Source organism: Bufo gargarizans, chromosome 6 (assembly GCF_014858855.1).
Source record: "Bufo gargarizans isolate SCDJY-AF-19 chromosome 6, ASM1485885v1, whole genome shotgun sequence".
Lineage (NCBI taxonomy): Eukaryota > Metazoa > Chordata > Amphibia > Anura > Bufonidae > Bufo > Bufo gargarizans.
Window position 1 is genome coordinate 45,344,150 of NC_058085.1, and position 24,899 is coordinate 45,369,048.

The 24,899-nt window shown below is 45.1% G+C and overlaps 1 protein-coding gene across 3 annotated transcripts in view; it reads left to right on the forward strand.

Moving 5' to 3' along the window:
• Nucleotides 1–24,899, forward strand: part of MAP2K6 (mitogen-activated protein kinase kinase 6) — a 52,565-nt gene that overhangs the window by 16,408 nt on the left and 11,258 nt on the right. For all 3 annotated transcript variants that reach the window (XM_044296794.1, XM_044296796.1, XM_044296797.1), the window contains 6 exons: nucleotides 2,850–2,910; nucleotides 4,209–4,257; nucleotides 7,181–7,294; nucleotides 16,514–16,633; nucleotides 18,466–18,582; nucleotides 18,969–19,020. In XM_044296794.1, coding sequence (XP_044152729.1) covers nucleotides 2,850–2,910; nucleotides 4,209–4,257; nucleotides 7,181–7,294; nucleotides 16,514–16,633; nucleotides 18,466–18,582; nucleotides 18,969–19,020 — 513 coding nt within the window. The remainder of the gene's footprint in view (nucleotides 1–2,849; nucleotides 2,911–4,208; nucleotides 4,258–7,180; nucleotides 7,295–16,513; nucleotides 16,634–18,465; nucleotides 18,583–18,968; nucleotides 19,021–24,899) is intronic.

The following is a 24,899-nucleotide window of genomic DNA, read 5'->3' on the forward strand; positions in this document are numbered from 1 at the left end:
CTGTATTATACTCCAGAGCTGCACTCACTATTCTGCTAGTGGAGTCACAGTGTATATACATTACATTACTTATCCTGTACTGATCCTGAGTTACATCCTGTATTATACTCCAGAGCTGCACTCGCTATTCTGCTGGTGCAGTCACTGTGTACATACAATACATTACTTATCCTGTACTGATCCTGAGTTACATCCTGTATTATACTCCAGAGCTGCACTCACTATTCTGCTGGTGCAGTCACTGTGTACATACATTACTTATCCTGTACTGATCCTGAGTTATATCCTGTATTAAACTCCAGAGCTGCACTCACTATTCTGCTGGTGCAGTCACTGTGTACATACATTACATTACTTATCCTGTACTGATCCTGAGTTACATCCTGTATTATACTCCAGAGCTGCACTCACTATTCTGCTGGTGCAGTCACTGTGTACATACATTACATTACTTATCCTGTACTGATCCTGAGTTACATCCTGTGTTATACTCCAGAGCTGCACTCACTATTCTGCTGGTGCAGTCACTGTGTACATACATTACATTACTTATCCTGTACTAATCCTGAGTTACATCCTGTATTATACCCCAGAGCTGCACTCACTATTCTGCTGGTGCAGTCACTTTGTACATACATTACTTATCCTGTACTGATCCTGAGTCACATCCTGTATTATACTCCAGAGCTGCACTCACTATTCTGCTGGTGCAGTCACTGTGTACATACATTACATTACTTATCCTGTACTGATCCTGAGTTACATCCTGTATTATACTCCAGAGCTGCACTCACTATTCTGCTGGTGGAGTCACTGTGTACATACATTACTTATCCTGTACTGATCCTGAGTTACATCCTGCTGGGTATTTGAATGAATGGGAACCCGCAGGCCGCCCGGTCTTTAACCCACTGCAGGGTCTTGGCCGGTATTGGAGCTCCCCTGATGCAGCCCAAGTGCAGGCGAGCTGACCCGCTGTTGGAGGTTGTGTTGCAGGTACCGCCATCCTGCCTGGTCATATTTGTTGCCTGGGGAAGGTGCACCTTTCATATACGGTCACTGGCAGCGCTGGAGTTTGTTGGTACCGCCTGTATTTTGGATACCTTCGGGGTGACAGCTGCTGCCTCTTCCCCGTGACTAGTGCTCTTCGTCGTCCTCCCCCTATATAATGTACATTCTACTGTGGATTTTCAGATTACGCAGAACAAATTCGGATTTGTCGCTTATTTTGCCGTTGATTTCCACCTTACACCGCCAATCAATTTCTTCTGCTGATTTTTATTTTAATTATTAATTCTTTCTCTACAGTCTGTGCATGAGAGGTAAAAATACTGGCACTAAAATCCGCAATGTATTCGCCACCGGTCAACAGGTGCTTCTGCGAGAGAATTTTTATTTTTCTATTTAGATCTATGGATTAAAGGGTTTTTCTGAAATTCTGATACTGATCACCTATCTTCGGGATACAGATCATTGATATCAGACCGCAGGAGGACCCGTGTGTCGCACAGCGCCGTCCATTGTATAGTGGCTGTGGATTGGTATTGCAGCCCAGGCCCATTCACTTGAATGGGACCGATTGGCGCTTAGGCCATGATGTGACATCACTGGCCTAGGAAGAGACCGGAGCACCACAACGTTTTCAAACGGCTGATTGGCGGGGGTGCCATGTGCCGAATCCCCACCGATCTGATATTAATGACCTATCCAGAGGGTCGGCCATCCATAAAAAAATTCTTGCAAAAACGCCTTTGATTTTTTTAGGTTTTCTAACTACGATCCCTTTAAGATAATGAACGATGCAGTTGGATGTCCAAAAAATATTTCCCAAAGGACTGAAATCCTATCCTATTGCCGTAAATATCTGATCTTGACTACAGTTGTTTACCTCGTCTGTGGAGAGGTGGGCATGTGCATGCCCACTAGCGGAGCATGCTCACTACTGCCACGTACATGGCCGCCTCTCAGCAGACACCCCTGGTCTTTGTAGTGTAAAGGTTCCACCAACCGGACCCTTTCGTTTGGAGAAAACTCCATAATCGCTTCAGGTGGGGTCCAGTTTGTATAATTATTATTTTTTTTTTTAAATGCTCAGAATGGGACAAAAAAATGCAATAAGACACCTCAAAAAAAGTGTGAACCCATCCTTCGCAGAACTGCACTAAATAGAGAAACATACATAGGCTGTTGGATCCGTCAACAGCAGCTTGTTGACTGTTTCCCTGTGATATTCACTGCACTGTAAAAAAAATATAAAAAAATATATATATATATCTATATATACCATATATAAAATAAAATGCTACATAAGTGGAGTCCCTCACATGTAGCAGAGGAGGGGTTATTGACACGAAAATATGGCTGCTTTCTTCAACTTCCCCCCGATACAGCGCCACACATGTCCACAGGTTGGTTGTGGTATTGCACCTCGCTTGCATTCACTTCAGCAAGGCAGAGCCTAGGGACAGGTATGGCGCTGTTTTTAGCAAACGGCGGCCATGTTTTAGTCCTGTGCAGCCCTTTAACTTGCGAGGCCTCGTGTACAGGCTGTGCCGCCCTCGCCGTGCTCCGTATGTGTGGAACGAGGCCAGGTCACGTCAGGAGCGATGAGTAATGGTGTCGCAACGTCCTCGCTGCTCCTCTCTCGTCATGTTTCGTAGTCAGACCTCTCCCACACATGACCCAGCATTCAGCAATGTGGGATGATGACGCAAGGCCGGGCCTGTCCTGTACGCCGTCGTCCCATGTGCTGTGCCTCTTTTATTTGCCCGCTCTGTACACATGTCCGTCTTCTGATTTTGTATGCCTTGTTAACCCATTTTTTTTTTTCTTTTTTTCTTCACATTTAGGGAAGAAGAAAAAGTTGCCCAAAATCCCGATGCCCATGGATACGCACCCCACTCCGCCCACGTAAGTCCGCTTTTTCTTTACACCCTTTCTATTGATATCTGTTGGATGTTTCATGTAATGCATGGACGAGCCGGGCTCTCCGGGCCAAGGGGTGATGTTTCCCGCTTTGTGTAATAGATGAGGGTCCCGAACTTAACCCACCGTGGAACTCATTGTGTTCGTGGTTGGAAAACCCCTTTAAAACGGACCTGTCGGCTGTCCTCACTCGCTCCAGTAATCCGTTTTAGCCGATAATAACGCTGAAGCATCTTTCCTTAGAATGCATTGCGATGTTCCTCTGTTATTCCACCTGGCAGTGTATGATGAGGCGTAACCATTGACGGGGGTATTCCATTAATAGCAAGTGGATAGGGGGGTCCAACTGTGGCTCCATGCAAATGGTTGACTCTGGACCCCTCTTCTTCCTGGATGACTTGTGATTTCCGGGGTACCCTTTATTGAAGGCGGCTTGTCCCAGTGTATTAGTGCATTTCCGGAAGGCATAACAGAGGAATGTGCCATAAGAATGCAAAATGTACTTTGCGGAGCACCGGTCAAGGCCCCCGGTTATCTACCACGTGAGACGACCACAGGGACTTCCTAGGGATATCGGAGGTGCCACAGAGCTGACATCACACTTGACTGGCTGCAGGAAAAATCCCCAGCTGTTACATTCCTGAGATTCCATCTGCACACTGAATGGAGCTGAGCGGCCGCTGATAGAATAGGCCCTGTTGTATTGTCCGTGCCTCGCTGCTGCCCCCTGCTGGCACGCGCTTGTCAGTTCAGGCTACTGTTTTGCACGTTCCTCCACTGCTTGCTTGCTGTCCCTTCCTGGACCGATTCATACATTGACCAGTAGAGCAAATTGCTTAAAGGGTTTGTGCCAAGATAGGGGCATCTAAATTGGTGGGGGGCCGAAACCCGGGACCTCGCACCGATCACTAGAATGGGGGGTCTCACACCCCAGTATGAAAGCAGCGGCAGATGGAGCACTGTCTATGCGGGATCCTCATTCTTGTGATCAGTGGGGATCATAGGGGTCTCTTCAGGGGCCCCAATAGGGGACAGTTCCCAAGGTCTTGCTGCTCGACGCCACCCTCAGCCCAGTCCCTTTATAAAAGATTGGGAGTCCTGCTCCATTAAAATCAAGGAAATGTAGCTGCATTCAGCCACAGGCTGTTAGGAGATGATAGGAGTTGTAGTTTCCCAGCAAGTTGCCAATCACTGACCTGTATGGATAGTATAGGGGAGGATTGTATTGGACCAGCGCCTCCATGTACCAGTATATAACGCTCTCCTCTCTTCCTTATTCTCAGACCTCCTCGTGATTTGGATTCGAAAGCGTACATCCTGATTGACGATAAGGTATGATGAGTTATCTGCTGCAGACAGATTGTACAGACATGAAAAGTAATGCATGTACACAGTGACTGCACCAGCAGAATAGTGAGTGCAGCTCTGGAGTATAATACAGGATGTAACTCAGGATCAGTACAGGATAAGTAATGTAATGTATGTACACAGTGACTGCACCAGCAGAATAGTGAGTGCAGCTCTGGAGTATAATACAGGATGGAACTCAGGATCAGTACAGGATAAGTAATGTATGTACACAGTGACTCCACCAGCAGAATAGTGAGTGCAGCTCTGGAGTATAATACAGGATGTAACTCAGGATCAGTACAGGATAAGTAATGTAATGTATGTACACAGTGACTGCACCAGCAGAATAGTGAGTGCAGCTCTGGAGTATAATACAGGATGGAACTCAGGATCAGTACAGGATAAGTAATGTATGTACACAGTGACTGCACCAGCAGAATAGTGAGTGCAGCTCTGGAGTATAATACAGGATGGAACTCAGGATCAGTACAGGATAAGTAATGTATGTACACAGTGACTCCACCAGCAGAATAGTGAGTGCAGCTCTGGAGTATAATACAGGATGTAACTCAGGATCAGTACAGGATAAGTAATGTAATGTATGTACACAGTGACTGCACCAGCAGAATAGTGAGTGCAGCTCTGGGGTATAATACAGGATGTAACTCAGGATCAGTACAGGATAAGTAATGTAATGTATGTACACAGTGACTGCACCAGCAGAATAGTGAGTGCAGCTCTGGAGTATAATACAGGATGTAACGCAGGATCAGTACAGGATAAGTAATGTAATGTATGTACACAGTGACTGCACCAGCAGAATAGTGAGTGCAGCTCTGCAGTATAATACAGGATGTAACTCAGGATAAGTAATGTATTAACAAGCTTATGTGTTATTTCTGTGTATAAACTGTATCATGGTTCTTGCCGATGGATGTGTTTGCTGAGATCACTAGTCCTCCTCAGTAGCATGTCTTCAGTGAGGGGGCGGTGTGTTTGGAGCACTATATATATTGATAGGTGTATACACATAGGGGGAGATTAATATATGACGAGGCGCAGGCCTTCCTCTTGTCTGTGCTGAGTCCGTTCACTTTGGGGGCCCATTCTGGAGATGGGTGCAGGTCCCACATCTGGGACCCATTCCTATATGACATTGAAGGCTTATCCTTGTGACATCAGTGTCCCAAATGGGAATACCCTTTAAAAAAAAAAAGGCTGGACAACCCCTTTAACCTTTTGAGTGTTAACCCAGGTCTGCCCCTTCCTTGACAGCAAGCAGAGATCTTTCAGGTAGAAAGTTGCAGAGTATTTCATGTGCAGAGCAGTGAGTAAAAGGTTGGTAATGTCTTAGGGCTCATGTACACAAACGTATGTTCTTTCCGTGTCCGTCCAATTTTTTTTTTTTTTGCTGACTGTATGCGGAACTGTTCATTTCAATGGGTCCACAAAAAAAAAAAAGAAAAGGAAGTTACTCTGTAAGTCCGTTCCACAAAAGAATAGAACATGTCCAATTATTGTCCGCATTACGGACAAGGATAGTAGTGTTCTCTTTGCGGATCCGTTTTTTTGTGGACTGTAAATTACAGAATAGTGAGTGCGTGTGTATGAGCCCTTAGGAAGTGATGGCTTGTGGTGAGGATAAATGTCATATGGTCCCACATCTGGGACACTCTTCTCTTTCCGGAACAGGGAGCAGCCACGTATGCCGGCTGACCCATCTGTTCACTATGCGCCGGCTGTAGCGTTTGCACTGTGCGCTCTCCATTCACAGCTATGGGACTTCCGAAAATAGCTGAGGGGGCTCACCAAGCGGCTGAAGACATCTGTGTCGGTCCCATGTTCATATGTGTCCGCATTGCTGAGAAAAAGATTATTTAATATATGCAAATGAGGCTCTAGGAGCAACGGGGGCGTTACCATTACACCTAGAGGCCCAGCTCTCTGCAACTGCTCCACCAGGCAGTCAAAACGTGATCACACCTGGACCTGTCAATCAAGGTGGAGAGTGCACGGCAGTTGCAGAGAGAGCAGAGCCTCTAGGTGTAATGGTAACGCCCCCGTTGCTCCTAGAGGCTCATTTGCATATATTCAAACTTCATTTTTCTAAGCAATGTGGACACCTATGAACATGGGACCAACACAGTTGCCTTCAGCTGCCAAGCGCACATGTGCCAGTGTCATAGGTACAGATGCCCTTTAAGCTAGCTTCAGAGCAGACCTTCTCCACATAATAAGGGGCCTGTAACCGGTAAAAACTTGCCCGCTGCTCGCTCCTAATCCTGTCGACTGAAGGAAACCTGCTGAGTGTGCAGGCGGCCGTGCCCGTTGGAAACTTCTCAAAGTTGGTGGTGAATGAGCTGTTCTTTATTTTAAGTCTGATTCCGTGTACCTGTCACTTCAGTTATGCCCAGGACGTAAGAATGGTACATTGTGTTCCCGGTAGAGCCTTTATCCCTGAAGCTGCCAATCCTCAGCGCCCCTTCCACCACCCGACCCCCCCCCCCCCCTTACTCCGTCTGCATGGTGCCATAAGAAGCCTGACCGCGTTATACTATCAGCGCGACTGGTATATGAGGAAGCGTTTGCCCTGGCACCGCACGAGCCCGCCGCTTTCTCCTGGCTCTGCTCTAAGCAGTTAATGAAGGCCATTCCAGGAGCTGCAAGCGATGACGCCGCGTGCCAAGAGCTTTTTAATTACGCAGCACATTCTCAGCTGGCCTGCAAGGGAAGGAGGTGCCACCCGAATGGGAATGACCCCTTGGCATCCGTCCAGGCTATATAATCACACCAGCGCTGCGGGCCTGCTGCTTGGCCGGCACGGTGACTGCGGCGCTGTGTCTGTAGTCATGGCATTGTATAACGGGCAGACGGTTATTATAACGCCCTCTGGTCTTGTCCCTAGAACTACGAGGTGAAAGCAGATGACTTATTACCCATCGAAGAGCTGGGCCGGGGAGCCTACGGAGTTGTGGAGAAGATGCGCCATGTACCTAGTGATCTGATAATGGCAGTAAAGGTAAGAGGCATTTTATGATTTAATAAAAAAATAAAAAATAAATGTCCTTGAAATGATTACTTACATTAGGGAATTGCTTAACCCGTGGAGGACCAGCGCCGTACATGTTCAACGGGCTGATTGGTCGCCCGGCCGATCAGCGGCACGGACCTGGCAGTCACTGACAGCCCGGCCTCTGCTGCACACGCCGGCATCAGTGAATACAGAGATGCCGGCGTATTAACCCCGTGTATGCTGCAGTCAAAGCTGTTCGTGGAGGGTACGATTGCTCTCCGCTTCCCATTCGGGTCCCCGCGCTGCAGAGGCGGGGACCCGATGGCAGAGAAGGCAGCCTGATGCCTTTTATACGCATTGGAGCTCGCCTTCTACGGAAGCCTGTGAGATCCAGCCCTTATGTCATATGCACCCTAAAATTAGTACCAATCAAACCGTCATCTCATCCCGCAAAAATTGAGCCCCTACATAAGACAGTCGCCCAAAAATTATTAAATACTATGGCTTTCAGAATATGGAGACACTAAAAATGTATTATTTTTCAAAAATCCTTTATTATGTAAAACTGCGCCCTGCCGTGTGCCCGTACAGCAGTTTACGGCCACATATGGGGTGTTTCTGTACAGAAAAACTACAGAATCAGGGCCTTAAATATTGAGTTTTCTTTGGCTGTTAACCCTTGCTTTGTTAGTGGAAAAAAATTGATTAAAATGGAAAATCTGCCAAAAAAGTGAAATTCTGAAATTTCATCTACATTTTCCTTTACTTCTTGTGGAACACCTAAAGGTTTGTAAAATCAGTTTTGAATACCTTGAGGGGTGTAGTTTCTAAAATGGGGTCATTTTTGGGTGGTTTCTATTATGTAAGCCTCACAAAGTGACTTCAGACCTGAACTGGTCCTGAAAAAGTAAGTTTTCAAAATTAGCTGAAAAATTTCAAGATTTGCTTCTAAGGCCCCTTTCACACGGGCGTTGCGGGAAAATGTGCGGGTGCGTTGCGGGAACACCCGCGATTTTTCCGCGCGAGTGCAAAACATTGTCATGCGTTTTGCACTCGCGTGAGAAAAATCGCGCATGTTTGGTACCCAAACCTGAACTTCTTCACAGAAGTTCGGGCTTGGGATCGATGTTCTGTAGATTGTATTATTTTCCCTTATAACATGGTTATAATGGAAAATAATAGCATTCTGAATACAGAATGCATAGTAAAATTGCGCTGGAAGGGTTAAAAAAATAAAAAATAATTTAACTCCCCTTAATCCACTTGGTCGCGTAGCCCGGCATCTCCTTCTGGCTCCTTTGCTGAACAGGACCTGGGGTGAGCATTAATTACATGAACAGGACCTGTGAAGACGTCACATGTTCCATCACCATGGTGATGGATCATGTGATGACTGTGACGTCACCAAAGGTCCGTGTTACTGCACAAAGCTCAGATGAAGACAGAAGGAGATGCCGGGCTACGCGAGCAAGTGGATTAAGGGGAGTTAAATTATTTTTTTAACCCCTCCAGTGCTATTGTACTATGCGATCTGTATTCAGAATGCTATTATTTCCCCTTTATAACAATGTTATAAGGGAAAATAATAATGATCGGGTCTCCATCCCGATCGTCTCCTAGCAACCGTGCGTGAAAATTGCACCGCATCCGCACTTGCTTGCGGATGCTTGCGATTTTCACGCAACCCCATTCACTTCTATGGGGCCTGCGTTGCGTGGATTATCGCACCGCAACGCACAAAATAGAGCTTGCTGCGATTTTCACGCAACGCATAAGTGATGCGTGAAAATCACCGCTCATGTGAACAGCCCCATAGAAATGAATGGGTCGGTATTCAGTGCGGGTGCAATGCGTTCAACTCACGCATCGCATCCGCGCGGAATACTCGCCCGTGTGAAAGGGGCCTAAGACTTTGAACGTCCCCAAAAAATAAAATGTCATTCCCAAAATGATCCAGACATGGAGTAGACATATGGGGAATGTAAAGTAATAACAATTATATGAGGTATCACTATCAGTTTTAAAAGCAGAGAAATTGAAATTTGGAAAGTTGCACATTTTTTTAATTTTTTTGTAAATTTGGTATTTTTAAAAAATGAAAAATATTTACAGAAATTTATGACGTATCATGAAATACAATGTGACACGAGAAAACAGTCTCAGAATAACGTGGATAAGTAAAAGTGTTCCAAAGTTATTACCACATAAACCGCCTGGTCCTTAGGCCCCTTTCACACGGGCGAGATTTCCGCGCGGGTGCAATGCGTGACGTGAACGCATTGCACCCGCACTGAATACCGACCCATTCATTTCTATGGGGCTGTGCACACGAGCGGTGATTTTCACGCATCACTTGTGCGTTGCGTGAAAATCGCAGCATGCTCCTCTTTGTGCGTTTTTCACGCAACGCAGGCCCCATAGAAGTGAATGGGGCTGCGTAAAAAATCGCAAGCATCCGCAAGCAAGTGCGGATGCGGTGCGATTTTCACGCACAGTTGCTAGGAGACGATCGGGATGGGGACCCGATCATTATTATTTCCCCTTATAACATGGTTATAAGGGAAAATAATAGCATTCTGAATACAGAATGCTTAGTATAATAGTGCTGGAAGGGTTAAAAAAATAAATAAATATAATTTAACTCACCTTAATCCACTTGTTCGCGCAGCCGGCATCTCTTCTGTCTTCATCTTTGCTGTGCAGTAGGAAAAGGACCTGTGGTGATGTCACTGTGCTCATCACATGGTCCATCACATGATCCATCACCATGGTGATGGATCATGTGATGAGCGCAGTGATGTCATCAAAGGTCCTTTACCCAGGTCCTGAAGAAAGAAGAGAAGCCGGGCTGCGTGAACAAGTGGATTAAGGTGAGTTAAATTTATTTTAACCCCTCCAGCGCTATTGTACTATGCATTCTGTTTTCAGAATGCTATTATTTTCCGTTATAACCATGTTATAAAGGAAAATAATACAATCTGGGTACCAAACATGTCGATTTTTCTCAGGCGCGTGCAAAACGCATGTTCCCGCGACGCACCCGCAAACATGACGCCCGTGTGAAAGAGGCCTAAGGTGAAAAATAGCAGGGTCCTGAAGAGTAAAGTAGCAATTCCAGAATATTGTGAGTTGGTTAATTTAGTAGCAAGAGCTGCGGGACAGAATACATGGGTTTCTTTAAAAGGCACTGGACAGAAGGATCTACCCTATCAAACCAGATATACTGCCTGATAGGGTTGATCCTGCTTACTAAAAGTATACCGATCTTGTGAAAATCAATTAAGGCATTCCAGAGGAAAAAAGACTTTTATTCTAACGCCAGTGAAGAGGGGCAGAGTTTAGGGCTCCTCAGCTCTTTGGTTAGGGCCACTCTGCTTTGTGCCCTGTAGCCTGTATTTGTATAAAGAATATGCAAAGAACGGCACGCTCTAGTTCCATAAGACACAAGTATCAGTTTTACTCGGCAGGATCAACCCTTCCAGGCAGCATGCCTTGTGGAATATGGTTGATCCAGCTAACAGGTGCCCGTGAGAAACTTTAGTCCATCCTATGGAAATACTGTCTTATTTATTCTGATGGTAAATGCCATCAAAGCAAAAACCCCCCAAAAAAATAAAAAAATGCCAAAAATGAATAAAGTCATTAAAATGTAGCATGAATTAAGATTTTTCCTGCAAAAGGCAAGTTGTCACATGAAATAACTGTGCTGTGTGGCCACAGCGTCTAACGGTAGAAGTTGGAACTGAGCATGTGCGACCACATCAGAAGGTTGACGTGCACATTAAACACCAGTGGACACTTGTTCACTAGCGTTCAGTTCCAGTGCTGAGTCCCATCACTGAAGTTTCTGGTCGCCTGGAAGTGTGATGTTCTTTTTGTCTTCACGTGTGCTGTTGCAGCCATTTATTGGTCTTGGGTGTCAGGTGCCACCTGGGGACACATTACCACCGAGGCCCTCCAGTGTTCCCAGTGTGTCCCTGGTTAGCCCTGGGACAATAGAGGGGGTTCTGCAGTAAGCAGTCAGCAGGTCAGATATATAGGGACACGGCAAACTCAGAGTTTTGGTATCAAATTGCACATGAAGGGGCGCTGCGGCTAGGAGGGGATAGAGTTTATATGTAAACTATATTAAAGGGAACCTGTCACTGGGATTTTAGAGCTGAGGACATGAGTTGCTAGATGGCCGCTAGCACATCCACAATACCCAGTCCCCATAGCTCTGTGTGCTTTTATTGTGTAAAAAAAAACAAAAAACGATTTGATACATATGCAAATTAACCTGAGATGAGTCCTGTACGTGAGATGAGTCTAGCGTGAAGGAGCCCCGCATCCTCAGAATCTCCTCCTTGCTCCCCGACGTCAGAAAGCTAGAGAGCGGGAATCTCGCGATGTGCTAGCTAGCGCATGTGCAGTGTTATCATAGAATTCCTTCCCTGTGCTAGCATCAGCCTCAGGGAACGAACTGCGCATGTGCTAGCTCGTGCATCGCGAGATTACGGCGCTCTAGCTTTATGACGTCGGGGAGCAAGGAGGAGATTTTGAGGATGCGGGGCTCCTTCACGCTAGACTCATCTCAGGTTAATTTGCATATGTATCAAATCAGTTTTTTAATACAATAAAAGCACACAGAGCTATGGGGACTGGGTATTGCGGATGTGCTAGTGGCCATCTAGCAACCCATGTCCCCAGCTCTATACACAAAATCCCGGTGACAGGTTCCCTTTAACCACTTAAGGACCACAGGTTTATACCCCCCTAGTGACCAGGCCCTTTTTTACAAATCGGCACTCCACAACTTTAGCGGTTTATTGCTCGGTCATGCAACTTACCACCCAAATGAATTTTACCTCCTTTTCTTCTCACTAATAGAGCTTTCATTTGGTGGTATTTCATTGCCGCTGACATTTTTACTTTTTTTGTTATTAATCGAAATTTAACGATTTTTTGGCAAAAAAATGACATTTTTCACTTTCAGCTGTAAAATTTTGCAAAAAAAACGACATCCATATATACATTTTTCGCCAAATTTATTGTTCTACATGTCTTTGATTAAAAAAAAATGTTTGGGCAAAAAAAAAATGGTTTGGGTAAAAGTTATAGCATTTACAAACTATGGTACAAAAATGTGAATTTCCGCTTTTTGAAACAGCTCTGATTTTCTGAGCACCTGTCATGATTCCTGAGGTTCTACAATGCCCAAACAGTAGAAAACCCCCACAAATGACCCCATTTCGGAAAGTAGACACCCTAAGGTATTCGCTGATGGGCATAGTGAGTTCATAGAACTTTTTATTTTTTGTCACAAGTTAGCGGAAAATGATGATGATTTTATTTTTTTTATTTTTTCTTACAAAGTCTCATATTCCACTAACTTGCGACAAAAAATAAAAAATTCTAAAAACTTGCCATGCCCCTCACGGAATACCTTGGGGTGTCTTCTTTCCAAAATGGGGTCACTTGTGGGGTAGTTATACTGCCCTGGCAATTTAGGGGCCCATATGTGTGAGAAGAACTTTGCAATCAAAATGTGTAAAAAATGACCGGTGAAATCCAAAAGGTGCACTTTGGAATATGTGCCCCTTTGCCCACCTTGGCAGCAAAAAAGTGTGACACATCTGGTATCGCCGTACTCAGGAGAAGTTGGGGAATGTGTTTTGGGGTGTCATTTTACATATACCCATGCTGGGTGAGAAAAATATCTTGGTCAAATGCCAACTTTGTATAAAAAAATTGGAAAAGTTGTCTTTTGCCAAGATATTTCTCTCACCCAGCATGGGTATATGTAAAATGACACCCCAAAACACATTCCCCAACTTCTCCTGAGTACGGCGATACCAGATGTGTCACACTTTTTTGCTGCCAAGGTGGGCAAAGGGGCACATATTCCAAAGTGCACCTTTCAGATTTTGCAGGCCATTTTTTACACATTTTGATTGCAAGGTACTTCTCACACATTTGGGCCCCTAAATTGCCAGGGCAGTATAACTACGCCACAAGTGACCCCATTTTGGAAAGAAGACACCCCAAGGTATTCCGTGAGGGGCATGGCGAGTTCCTAGAATTTTTTATTTTTTGTCACAAGTTAGCGGAAAATGATGATTTTTTTTTTTTTCTCTTTTTTCCTTACAAAGTCTCATATTCCACTAACTTGCGACAAAAAATAAAAAATTCTAGGAACTCGCCATGCCCCTCACGGAATACCTTGGGGTGTCTTCTTTCCAAAATTGCATCACTTGTGGCGTAGTTATACTGCCCTGGCAATTTAGGGGCCCAAATGTGTGAGAAGTACTTTGCAATCAAAATCTGTAAAAAAATGACCGGTGAAATCCAAAAGGTGCACTTTGGAATATGTGCCCCTTTGCCCACCTTGGCATCAAAAAAGTGTGACACATCTGGTATCGCCGTACTCAGGAGAAGTTGGGGAATGTGTTTTGGGGTGTCATTTTACATATACCCATGCTGGGTGAGAGAAATATCTTGGCAAAAGACAACTTTTCCCATTTTTTTATACAAAGTTGGCATTTGACCAAGATATTTTTCTCACCCAGCATGGGTATATGTAAAATGACACCCCAAAACACATTCCCCAACTTCTCCTGAGTACGGCGATACCAGATGTGTCACACTTTTTTGCTGCCAAGGTGGGCAAAGGGGCACATATTCCAAAGTGCACCTTTCGGATTTTGCAGGGCATTTTTTACACATTTTGATTGCAAAGTTCTTCTCACACATTTGGGCCCCTAAATTGCCAGGGCAGTATAACTACGCCACAAGTGACCCCATTTTGGAAAGAAGACACCCCAAGGTATTCCGTGAGGGGCATGGCGAGTTCCTAGAATTTTTTATTTTTTGTCGCAAGTTAGTGGAATATGAGACTTTGTAAGGAAAAAAGAAAAAAAAAGAAAAATCATCATTTTCCGCTAACTTGTGACAAAAAATAAAAAATTCTAGGAACTCGCCATGCCCCTCACGGAATACCTTGGGGTGTCTTCTTTCCGAAATGGGGTCACATGTGGGGTATTTATACTGCCCTGGCTTTTTAGGGGCCCTAAAGCGTGAGAAGAAGTCTGGAATATAAATGTCTAAAAATGTTTACGCATTTGGATTCCGTGAGGGGTATGGTGCGTCCATGTGAGATTTTATTTTTTGACACAAGTTAGTAGAATATGAGACTTAGTAAGAAAAAACAAAAACAAAAACAAACAAAAAATTTCCGCTAACTTGTGCCAAAAAAAATGTCTGAATGGAGCCTTACCGGGGGGGGGGTGATCAATGACAGGGGGGTGATCAATGACAGGGGGGTGATCACCCATATAGACTCCCTGATCACCCCCCTGTCATTGATCACCCCCCCTGTAAGGCTCCATTCAGACATCCGCATGATTTTTTACGGATCCATGGATACATGTATCGGATCCACAGACCGCATGCGGACGTCTGAATGGAGCCTTACAGGGGGGTTATCAATGACAGGGGGTGATCAGGGTAATCACCCCCCTGTCACTGATCACCCCCCCTGTAAGGCTCCATTCAGACATCCGCATGATTTTTTACGGATCCATGGATACATGGATCGGATCCACAAAACGCATGCGGACGTCTGAATGGAGCCTTACAGGGGGGTTATCAATGACAGGGGGTGATCAGGGTAATCAGGGTGATCACCCCCCTGTCACTGATCACCCCCCCTGTAAGGCTCCATTCAGACATCCGCATGATTTTTTACGGATCCATGGATACATGTATCGGATCCACAGAACGCATGCGGATGTCTGAATGGAGCCTTACAGGGGGGTTATCAATGACAGGGGGTGATCAGGGTGATCACCCCCCTGTCACTGATCACCCCCCCTGTAAGGCTCCATTCAGACATCCGCATGATTTTTTACGGATCCATGGATACATGGATCGGATCCACAGAACGCATGCGGACGTCTGAATGGAGCCTTACAGGGGGGTTATCAATGACAGGGGGTGATCAGGGTAATCAGGGTGATCACCCCCCTGTCACTGATCACCCCCCCTGTAAGGCTCCATTCAGACATCCGCATGATTTTTTACGGATCCATGGATACATGGATCGGATCCACAAAACGCATGCGGACGTCTGAATGGAGCCTTACAGGGGGGTTATCAATGACAGGGGGTGATCAGGGTAATCACCCCCCTGTCACTGATCACCCCCCCTGTAAGGCTCCATTCAGACATCCGCATGATTTTTTACGGATCCATGGATACATGGATCGGATCCACAAAACGCATGCTGATGTCTGAATGGAGCCTTACAGGGGGGTGATCAATGACAGGGGGGTGATCAGGGAGTGTATATGGGTGATCACCCGCCTGTCATTGATCACCCCCTGTAAGGCTCCATTCAGACGTCCGCATGTGTTTTGCGGATCCGATCCATGTATCCATGGATCCGTAAAAATCATGCGGACGTCTGAATGGAGCCTTACAGGGGAGTGATCAATGACAGGGGGGTGATCAATGACAGGGGGTGATCAGGGAGTGTATATGGGTGATCACCCGCCTGTCATTGATCACCCCCCTGTAAGGCTCCATTCAGACGTCCGTATGCTTTTTGCGGATCCGATCCATGTATCCGTGGATCCGTAAAAATCATACGGACGTCTGAACGGAGCCTGACAGGGGGGTGATCAATGACAGGGCGGTGATCAATGACAGGGGGGTGATCAGGGAGTTTATATGGGGTGATCATGGGTGATCAGGGGTTTATAAGGGGTTAATAAGTGACGGGGGGGGGGGGTGTAGTGTAGTGTGGTGTTTGGTGCGACTGTACTGACCTACCTGAGTCCTCTGGTGGTCGATCCTAACAAAAGGGACCACCAGAGGACCAGGTAGGAGGTATATTAGACGCTGTTATGAAAACAGCGTCTAATATACCTGTTAGGGGTTAAAAAATTCGGATCTCCAGCCTGCCAGCGAACGATCGCCGCTGGCATGCTGGAGATCCACTCGCTTACCTTCCGTTCCTGTGAGCGCGCGCGCCTGTGTGCGCGCGTTCACAGGAAATCTCGCGTCTCGCGAGATGACGCCTATTGGCGTTAGTGTGACCTGGGAGAGCCGCCGCGATGACGCCTTTCGGCGTTAGCGTGGCGGCAAGCGGTTAAGGTATATTCTATTACACATTCACTGTCCCTGTACATTAGGTGATATGACTGTTTAAACTTTTCTGATCAAGCTTTTTTCTATCCTCTGCAGCGCATCAGGGCGACTGTGAACAGCCAGGAACAAAAAAGACTTCTGATGGACCTTGATATATCGATGCGCACTGTGGACTGCGATTTCACCGTCACATTTTATGGAGCATTATTTAGAGAGGTATTTCTTTGAATTTCATTACCTCTCACTGTGAGTGGGAAATAAATGATTTAGTGGTTGTTGTTGAGTTGTAGAACTACTATAATACTGCTCCTATGTACAAGAATATAACTACTATAATACTGCTCCTATGTACAAGAGTATAACTACTATAATACTGCTCCTATGTACAAGAATATAACTACTATAATACTGTTCCTATGTACAAGAATATAACTAATATAATACTGCTCCTATGTACAAGAATATAACTACTATAATACTGCTCCTATGTACAAGAATATAACTACTATAATACTGCCTCCTATGTACAAGAATATAACTACTATAATACTGCCTCTTATGTACAAGAATATACCTACTATAATACTGCTCCTATGTAGAAGAATATAACTACTAGAATACTGCTCCTATGTAGAAGAATATAACTACTATAATACTGCTCCTATGTACAAGAATATAACTACTATAATACTGCTCCTATGTGCAAGAATATAACTACTATAATACTGCTCCTATGTGCAAGAATATAACTACTATAATACTGCTCCTATGTGCAAGAATATAACTACTATAATACTGCTCCTATGTACAAGAATATAACTACTATAATACTGCCTCCTATGTACAAGAATATAACTACTATAATACTGCCTCTTATGTACAAGAATATACCTACTATAATACTGCTCCTATGTAGAAGAATATAACTACTAGAATACTGCTCCTATGTAGAAGAATATAACTACTATAATACTGCTCCTATGTACAAGAATATAACTACTATAATACTGCTCCTATGTACAAGAATATAACTACTATAATACTGCTCCTATGTGCAAGAATATAACTACTATAATACTGCCTCCTATGTACAAGAATATAACTACTATAATACTGCCTCCTATATACAAGAATATAACTACTATAATACTGCCTCCTATGTACAAGAATATAACTACTATAACACTGCCTCCTATGTACAAGAATATAACTACTATAATACTGCTCCTATGTACAAGAATATAACTAATATAATACTGCCTTTATTCACACTGTTATGGGATCCTGGCCCAACTGAGGAGGGGGCACTTTGTTTGTGATCCTTGGAGAGTCTCATGATCTGGAGGATACAAAGAGTGTTTCTAGCTGTGGAGGACCTGTCCTATCCTGCATTACACAGACACTCTATTGATATGAATGTACACTGTGTAATGCTTCATTCCCCCTGTGGTGGCGCTGCAGGGAAACTGATCACTAACTACCAGGTATGTCCACCGATCACAGGTGATCGCTGGAGTTCCTGTGATCATCTCATTGTTAGGCCTCATGCACACAAACGTATTTTCTTTCCGTGTCCGTTCCGTTTTTTATGCAGACCGTATACAGAACCATTAATTTCAATGGGTCCACCAAAAAAAAAAGAAAAAACGGAAGTTACTCCGTGTGCATTCTGTTTCCGTATGTCTGTATTTCCGTTCCGCAAAAAATAGAACATGTCCTATTATTGTCCACATACGGACAAGGATAGGACTGTTCTTTTAAGGGCCAGCTGTTCCGTTCCGCAAAATGCGGAATGCAGACGGACGTTATCCGTATTTTTTGTGGACTGCAAAATACATAGTCGTGTGCAAGAGGCCTTAAGGGACTCTTCTAAGAGGTAGGAATTGTCCAAGGTGGAGATGCCTTCAGCTCGGTGTTCTTCTTGACATGACTGATCTGTTGAGCACCACCTTATTCCACAGCAGAGTACACTGTGCGTGCAGTATCTTTCCTTGTACCTGTCCTGTTGGATTTTTTTAGCTTTTTCATTCCTTTTCCTTTACGTACAGGGAGACGTTTGGATCTGCATGGAGCTCATGGACACATCACTGGACAAATTCTACAAGTACGTGATCGACAAAGGCCTGACAATCCCGGAGGATATCCTTGGCAAGATAGCAGTTTCTGTAAGTGGCTAGATGCTATGTCCACAGGCATGGGCCTTGTAGCTTGCCTCCTTTATACAAGAGCTTTGGTTTTGGAAAGATCCTTGGCCCAGATCCTTGAATCTACCACCCCTGGCACTGTGTGTGATGGCATGTCATTTTTTTCATTGCCCTTTGATATTACTCTCCTCTTACCTAGCAGAGGAACCTATAGGAACCTTGGATGTGAAAACCCCTGATCCTATAGCTTCCCCACAAACATGAGCCATCTTGGTGCTTCTGAATGACCAGGAGTGAGAGGTGTTGCATGTCACCTATGATGCCCACCTGGGGGCGCTTACTATGTGTGCCCTCATTTAAAGGGAACTGCTCTGATTTATTTTCTTCTCTTCTGTTTGTTCCGGCAGATTGTTAGAGCATTAGAACATCTACATAGTAAACTCTCCGTGATCCATAGAGGTAAGTGACCCTGGCGCTTGTACGTGTGGTGTCCAAGTATGTCGTGTTCATGGCTGCGCACACAATCCGCAGATTTCATCTAAGAGAAGACATCAATAAAGTGGAACTCAGATCAACGCAAGTTAACCCCTTAGATCAGGGGTAGCCAACCTTACAGACACAAAGAGCCCAAAAAAACAACGTATGACTACCAGGAGCCACGAGCTATACATTTACACACGAGTCACCGTATTTTTCGCCCTACAAGATGCACCTAGGTTTTAACAACAAAAAAAATCTGATCGAAGGTCTGATAAAAATATTTTTTTCTTATTTTTCATTAGCAGAGAAAAAATAAAACATATACCGTATTTTTCGCCCTATAAGACGCACCGGCCCATAAGACGCACCTGGGTTTTTGGGGAGGAAAAATGAGAAAAAATATATTTTTAACCAAAAAGGTGTGCTGTGTGTTTGGAACTAATGGTGGTCTGTGGATGGCGCACTTACTGGGGATCTGTGGATGACGGACACTGTTACGGGGGGGATCTGTGGATGACGGACACTGTTACGGGGGGGATCTGTGGATGACGGACACTGTTACGGGGGGGATCTGTGGATGACGGACACTGTTACAGGGGGATCTGTGGATGACGGACACTGTTACAGGGGGATCTGTGGATGACGGACACTGTTACAGGGGGATCTGTGGATGACGGACACTGTTACAGGGGGATCTGTGGATGACGGACACTGTTACAGGGGGATCTGTGGATGACGGACACTGTTACAGGGGGATCTGTGGATGAAATCGCATCTGTAGAATTCATGCAGGCCAGGCGGGCGGCCGGCGCGTCCCTCCGTGACGTCACTTCCCTGCGCCGCCTGCTTCATTCATAAAGTAGGCGGCGCAGGCACATGACAAGACTTGCTGCTGCCCGCCCGGCCTGCATGAATTCTACAGATGCGATTAGGATATAAGGTAGTAATACGACTGAGGGGGCATGTTTAATAACCAATAAATGATTGACATCTTATATTACTATACCGGAGCGGCGGGGCGGGGATACTACACTGACTGCACCGCCCCGCCGCTATTGCCGGCCCCAGCTCTCCCTCCCTGAGTCCCCGCTCGCATCTACATCGCAGCTTGCGATGTAAAACGGCAAGCATTCGCCCCATAAGACGCAGGGGCATTTCTCCCCCGTTTTGGGGGAAGAAAAAGTGCGTCTTATGGGGCGAAAAATACGGTATATTTTCATCAGACTTCTAAATCGGATCCCCAATCCTCATATAACCTAAAATAAGATCCCCAAACCTCATCACACCTCAAAATAAGACCCCCAATGCTCGGATCTGACAACACAAATCAGACTCCCAGAGTCAGACCCTCAGGGCTCAGATCTCTCCCCCCCCCCCCCCCCCCCATGCTCAGATGTTCTACCTTCTCAGATCTGACCCCCCCCCCCCATGCTCAGATCATTTAAAAAAAAATGTCTTCCCTCTCCTGATCAGGCACTGGGCTCCTGCCACTCTGCAGGTCTGACACGCTCTACACTGTGACCTGATGAGCACAACATCAGGTCATAGTCCGTGTCTCCACGTACTATGTTCTCACACTGCATCCATCAGGACATAGCGGAGCTGCAAAGTAGTAACTGTGCCCGATCAGGAAAAGAGATCTGAGCCTGGGGTGGAGAGTGAGCGACCTGACTGCTTCCTGACTCCACAGCTAGAGCCGCACTTGAAGAAGCAAAGAGCCGCATGTGGCTCAAGAGCCACAGGTTGGCCACCCCTGCCTTAGATGCTCAATTGGAGGTCCCGAAGCGCCCCATGATAATGGCACATGTGACCACCAGAGGGCGCAATAATGCATGTACAAGTGTCATTGATGTCTGTGCAGGCGACATTACTCCTTTAAAAAGTCTTGTGCGTATTTCTTATTCAAGTTTTCCAAAAATTGGTTCCAAACAGGAACATAAAAAAAAAAAAAAAAAAAAAGTAGGTTACCAGTCCCAGGCTCCAACCCATTAGCCATAATTGATTATCCATGAAAACAGCGGTCCAGAAAGCACAGCGGCCTTTCAATCAATGTCAATAAAGTAGACGAGTGGAAACCAGGACAAGACGCGCATAACGACAAAAACCCTACTAAGGGAAAGCGCATACGTCTGAAGCATAAAAAAATTATATATTGAGATGATATCATTAAAAACCATAAGTAAAAAGTCTCACTGTGAAAGATAGGACAACATCCCCCCTGAAAAATGCAGACCAATACATGCATATCACAAATAGTGTATCTAATATCAATACATAAATAGACATGGGTAAAAAATGCAAAAAAACAAACAAACCTTATGCCAAAAGGGTTAGGCCTTGTTCACGCTTAAGTTATTTGATTAGTTATTTCCAAAACCAGGAGTGGAGGCTACGCCGAAATGAGGTATAATGAAAAGATCTGCAACAGGTCTGTGTTTTTGACCCGCACCTGGTTTTGGCTCACAGTAACTGACGCGTGAACAAGGCCTTAAAGTGCAAAATGCCAAAGTAGAATAAATCCCCAAAAGGGAAGTGAAATAATAAAAAAATAAAATCAGCCGTCTTCATAATGAAGTAATATACTGACCCATAATACATGAGTTGTCCAAGGGAATGGACACGCGTTTCAGCTGCCGCCTTCGTCTGGGGTTCCATTAGCCTATATGAAGTAATCTTTCTTGGGAAAGACAGATGTTGAAGGAGGTAAAAATTAGGATGTGGATGAAAGTGATGTCAATGTGACGGTACAAGGTCTTGAGAAGAAGATGGTGCGGGTAACTGGACAACACTCGGGAACAGTGATCCAACACCTCAGGGAAAAGGGGGGAGAGCCCATGAGTCCAGGTAGCTGGTGCCTGGTACCAGGTAGTGTACTTGAAGTGATATATTTCGACTTTATTCTGAATGTGGCCCTGAAAAATGACTATCAAACTTTTCCATATTTGAAAAAACTTTTTGGTTCTCACAAATGATTTAAAATGCTTCCTGGGGTGGGGGATAGAAGGGGGACAGGGCCTCCCTACACCCAGCCAAACAAACTCCTAAGGGCACAGGTGAAAGGTACAAAGTTGTTTAAGTGTGTTTAGGTAAGGCGGGCACCAGCCCATGTGCACTCCGCATCACGGATGTGGACCCGTTCACTTGAGTGGGTCTGCAATCACGGAGATGCGGAACGGAAGCACGGATCGGAAGCTCTACGGAGTGCTTCTATTGTGTTTCTGTCCTTGTTCTATTTTTTTTTTTTTTTTTTTTGCGGTGTGGATGGATCACAGACCCATTCAAGTTGAATGGGTCTCGATCCGTCCCGGCCGCCTCACGGAACGGATGCACAACGTTCGTGTGCTAGAGGCCTAACGTTGTGGACCCTTGGCCAGAAAGGCAGAATGACTTCACGAGACCAAAGACAATGAGCAGAATCCACTCGTGGAGAACCACATCGGAGACAAGAGTCTGAGGGGTAGATGGCCATCTCTGATAGGTGAAATGTATGATTTGTGGGAAGCTTGTAGATCCATTTCCATATATCTGATGGAAATGTTTTGAGGGAGTTTGAGCGATCCAGAAGATGTCCAACCCAGGAAAGACATGGAGCCGTGCCACCGATCCAGTGGAGCAGGTGCGATAATTTATCGTACAGTGTATGTGACTTGCCCCTTATATCTTGGAGAAGGCTAAGATCCTGGTGAAACACTGAGTCCCCACTCATCAGGAAGTGGGCGCGTGTTCTTGGTGATGAACCAGGTATAAAGGATGGGGGTGGGGGCCATCATGGAAAGCTGGATTGCCTAGAAGTGTAACTTGTAAAAGGTCTGTGGGACTTTAAGGGGTTGGACACTTTCTGGCCACCGTTGATGAATGTGTATAATACTCTAGTAATATAGCCTTTGTTGATCTGCACCAATTTCTATATTTTATAGAGTATGCTCATTGTTGGCCAAGTCTTTTGTGCTGTCCACACGGAGGTCCCGTCCTTAAAATGGCTGCTGATCACTTCGCCTCCTCCATTCAAATACACTGTATTTGTCAATTTCACTTGCGCTTTTTGAAGTCCAGTGCAAGTGCACTGAGTGTTGTCTGGTCACATGACCCTTAATCATCGGCCATGGACTGGACCTCTATGTGAACAACACAGATTTGCCTAACGAGGAGGCATGGCTCATGAACAAACTGCATCGAATATTAACAAAGGCTATATTAGTAAGTACCATAGAGTTATGTTACACAATGGTCAGAAGTGACCAGAAAGTGGACAACCCCTTTAACTGTGTCTTTTGCTGAATCTTACGCCAGGTCTCCTGTGTGGACGTTAAAGAGGTATTCCGGTATTAGATCGGGGGGCGGTGTTGTCCCTCCTCCGATCACGAGAACTGGGTCCCCGTAGCCTCTGCAGCCCCCCTGAAAAGGACAGAGCGGCCAATCGCACAGGTGTGTAGCCGCTCCATTCATTTCTATGGGAATTCTGGAGATGGGTGAGCAATGTACTCTCTCTGGAACTCCTATAGAAATGATTGGAACAGGGGCACGCATGTGCGACCGGCCGCTCCGTTCTTTTCAGGAAGGCTGCAGTGGGCACGGGGCTCCCATTCTCATGATCGATGAGGGCCCCAGTGGTAGGACCCCTACTGATCTAATAGTTATCTCCTATCCTGTGGATAGGTAACAACTTTTAACAGCCGGAATGCCCCTTTGATGATGGCATGTCAATATGTACAAAATTAAAAAGCGAGACATGGGGAAGTCGGGTTTGGTCCAATTCCAATCCGGAGTAATTTCTCACCTGCACCTCATATGTATTTCTACACATGAGACTTTATTTGGTCCGGAGCGCCGTATCGGCGTTCCGCGTCTAGTTTGTGCTGCCCATATCATTAATCTTGAACCGATATAGCGCTCCAAATCACAGCGGAAACCTGGCACTGACTGAAGCCAGGCTCCTGCTGTAACTGCTGGCAGCGGAGAATCCACTGATGCCTGACTCCCTAGATGCTGCAGTCAATGGCGACTGCAGCATCTAGACAGCCGGAGAAGGCTCCCTCTGCCAGCATCGCCCACGGCAGCCGCGCGTCTAAGAAAGGCCCCCCCGTGACTGTATGTCTATTAGACCGTGCCACAGTCACACCCTAATAGACTGTAATGCGTTTGTATACACGGTTTATCACTACATTATAAAAGCCATGTTCCCAAGTGAGATACATTTTTCATTTTTTTTTTTTTTAAAGTTAAGTAAAAAAAAAAACACAAAAGTTGTTGTATTTATATTTTTTTTTCTAAAAGTGCTTAAAACACACACCCATGTACTCATATAATATCACTCAGCCACAACCTGTATAATAGAGATAACGTGTTATTCAAACCTCCCCTTGAACAGTAAAAAAATGTAAAAAATACAGAATAGTTTTTTTTTTTCCTATCCCCCCCAAAAAGAATAATGTTTATCAATAAGTTCTATGTACCCCAAAAATTGGTACCAACGAAAACTACATTTTGCCCCACAAAAAAATAAATAAAAAATAAAAATAAAAAAATCCTGCTACGGCTACAACAGCGCCAAAATGAATGAGTTCTGGCACACATAAAACTATACATATTTGGCATTGCCGTAATCATACTGACCTATACAATGACGGTAACGCACTAGTTATGCCACACAGTGAACTTCGTAAATTTGAAGTGCAGAAAACAATAGCAGAATTGTTATTCTTTTTCATTACTACCCCAAAAAAGGTAATAAAAGTCAATGTTATATGTACCCTAAAATGGTGTCGCAAAAAAAATAAAATAAAAACCCCTCATATGGATACATCGACAAATATTTCAGTGGAGCCTCTATGCAGTACTAATCCATGGATAGGTGTGGC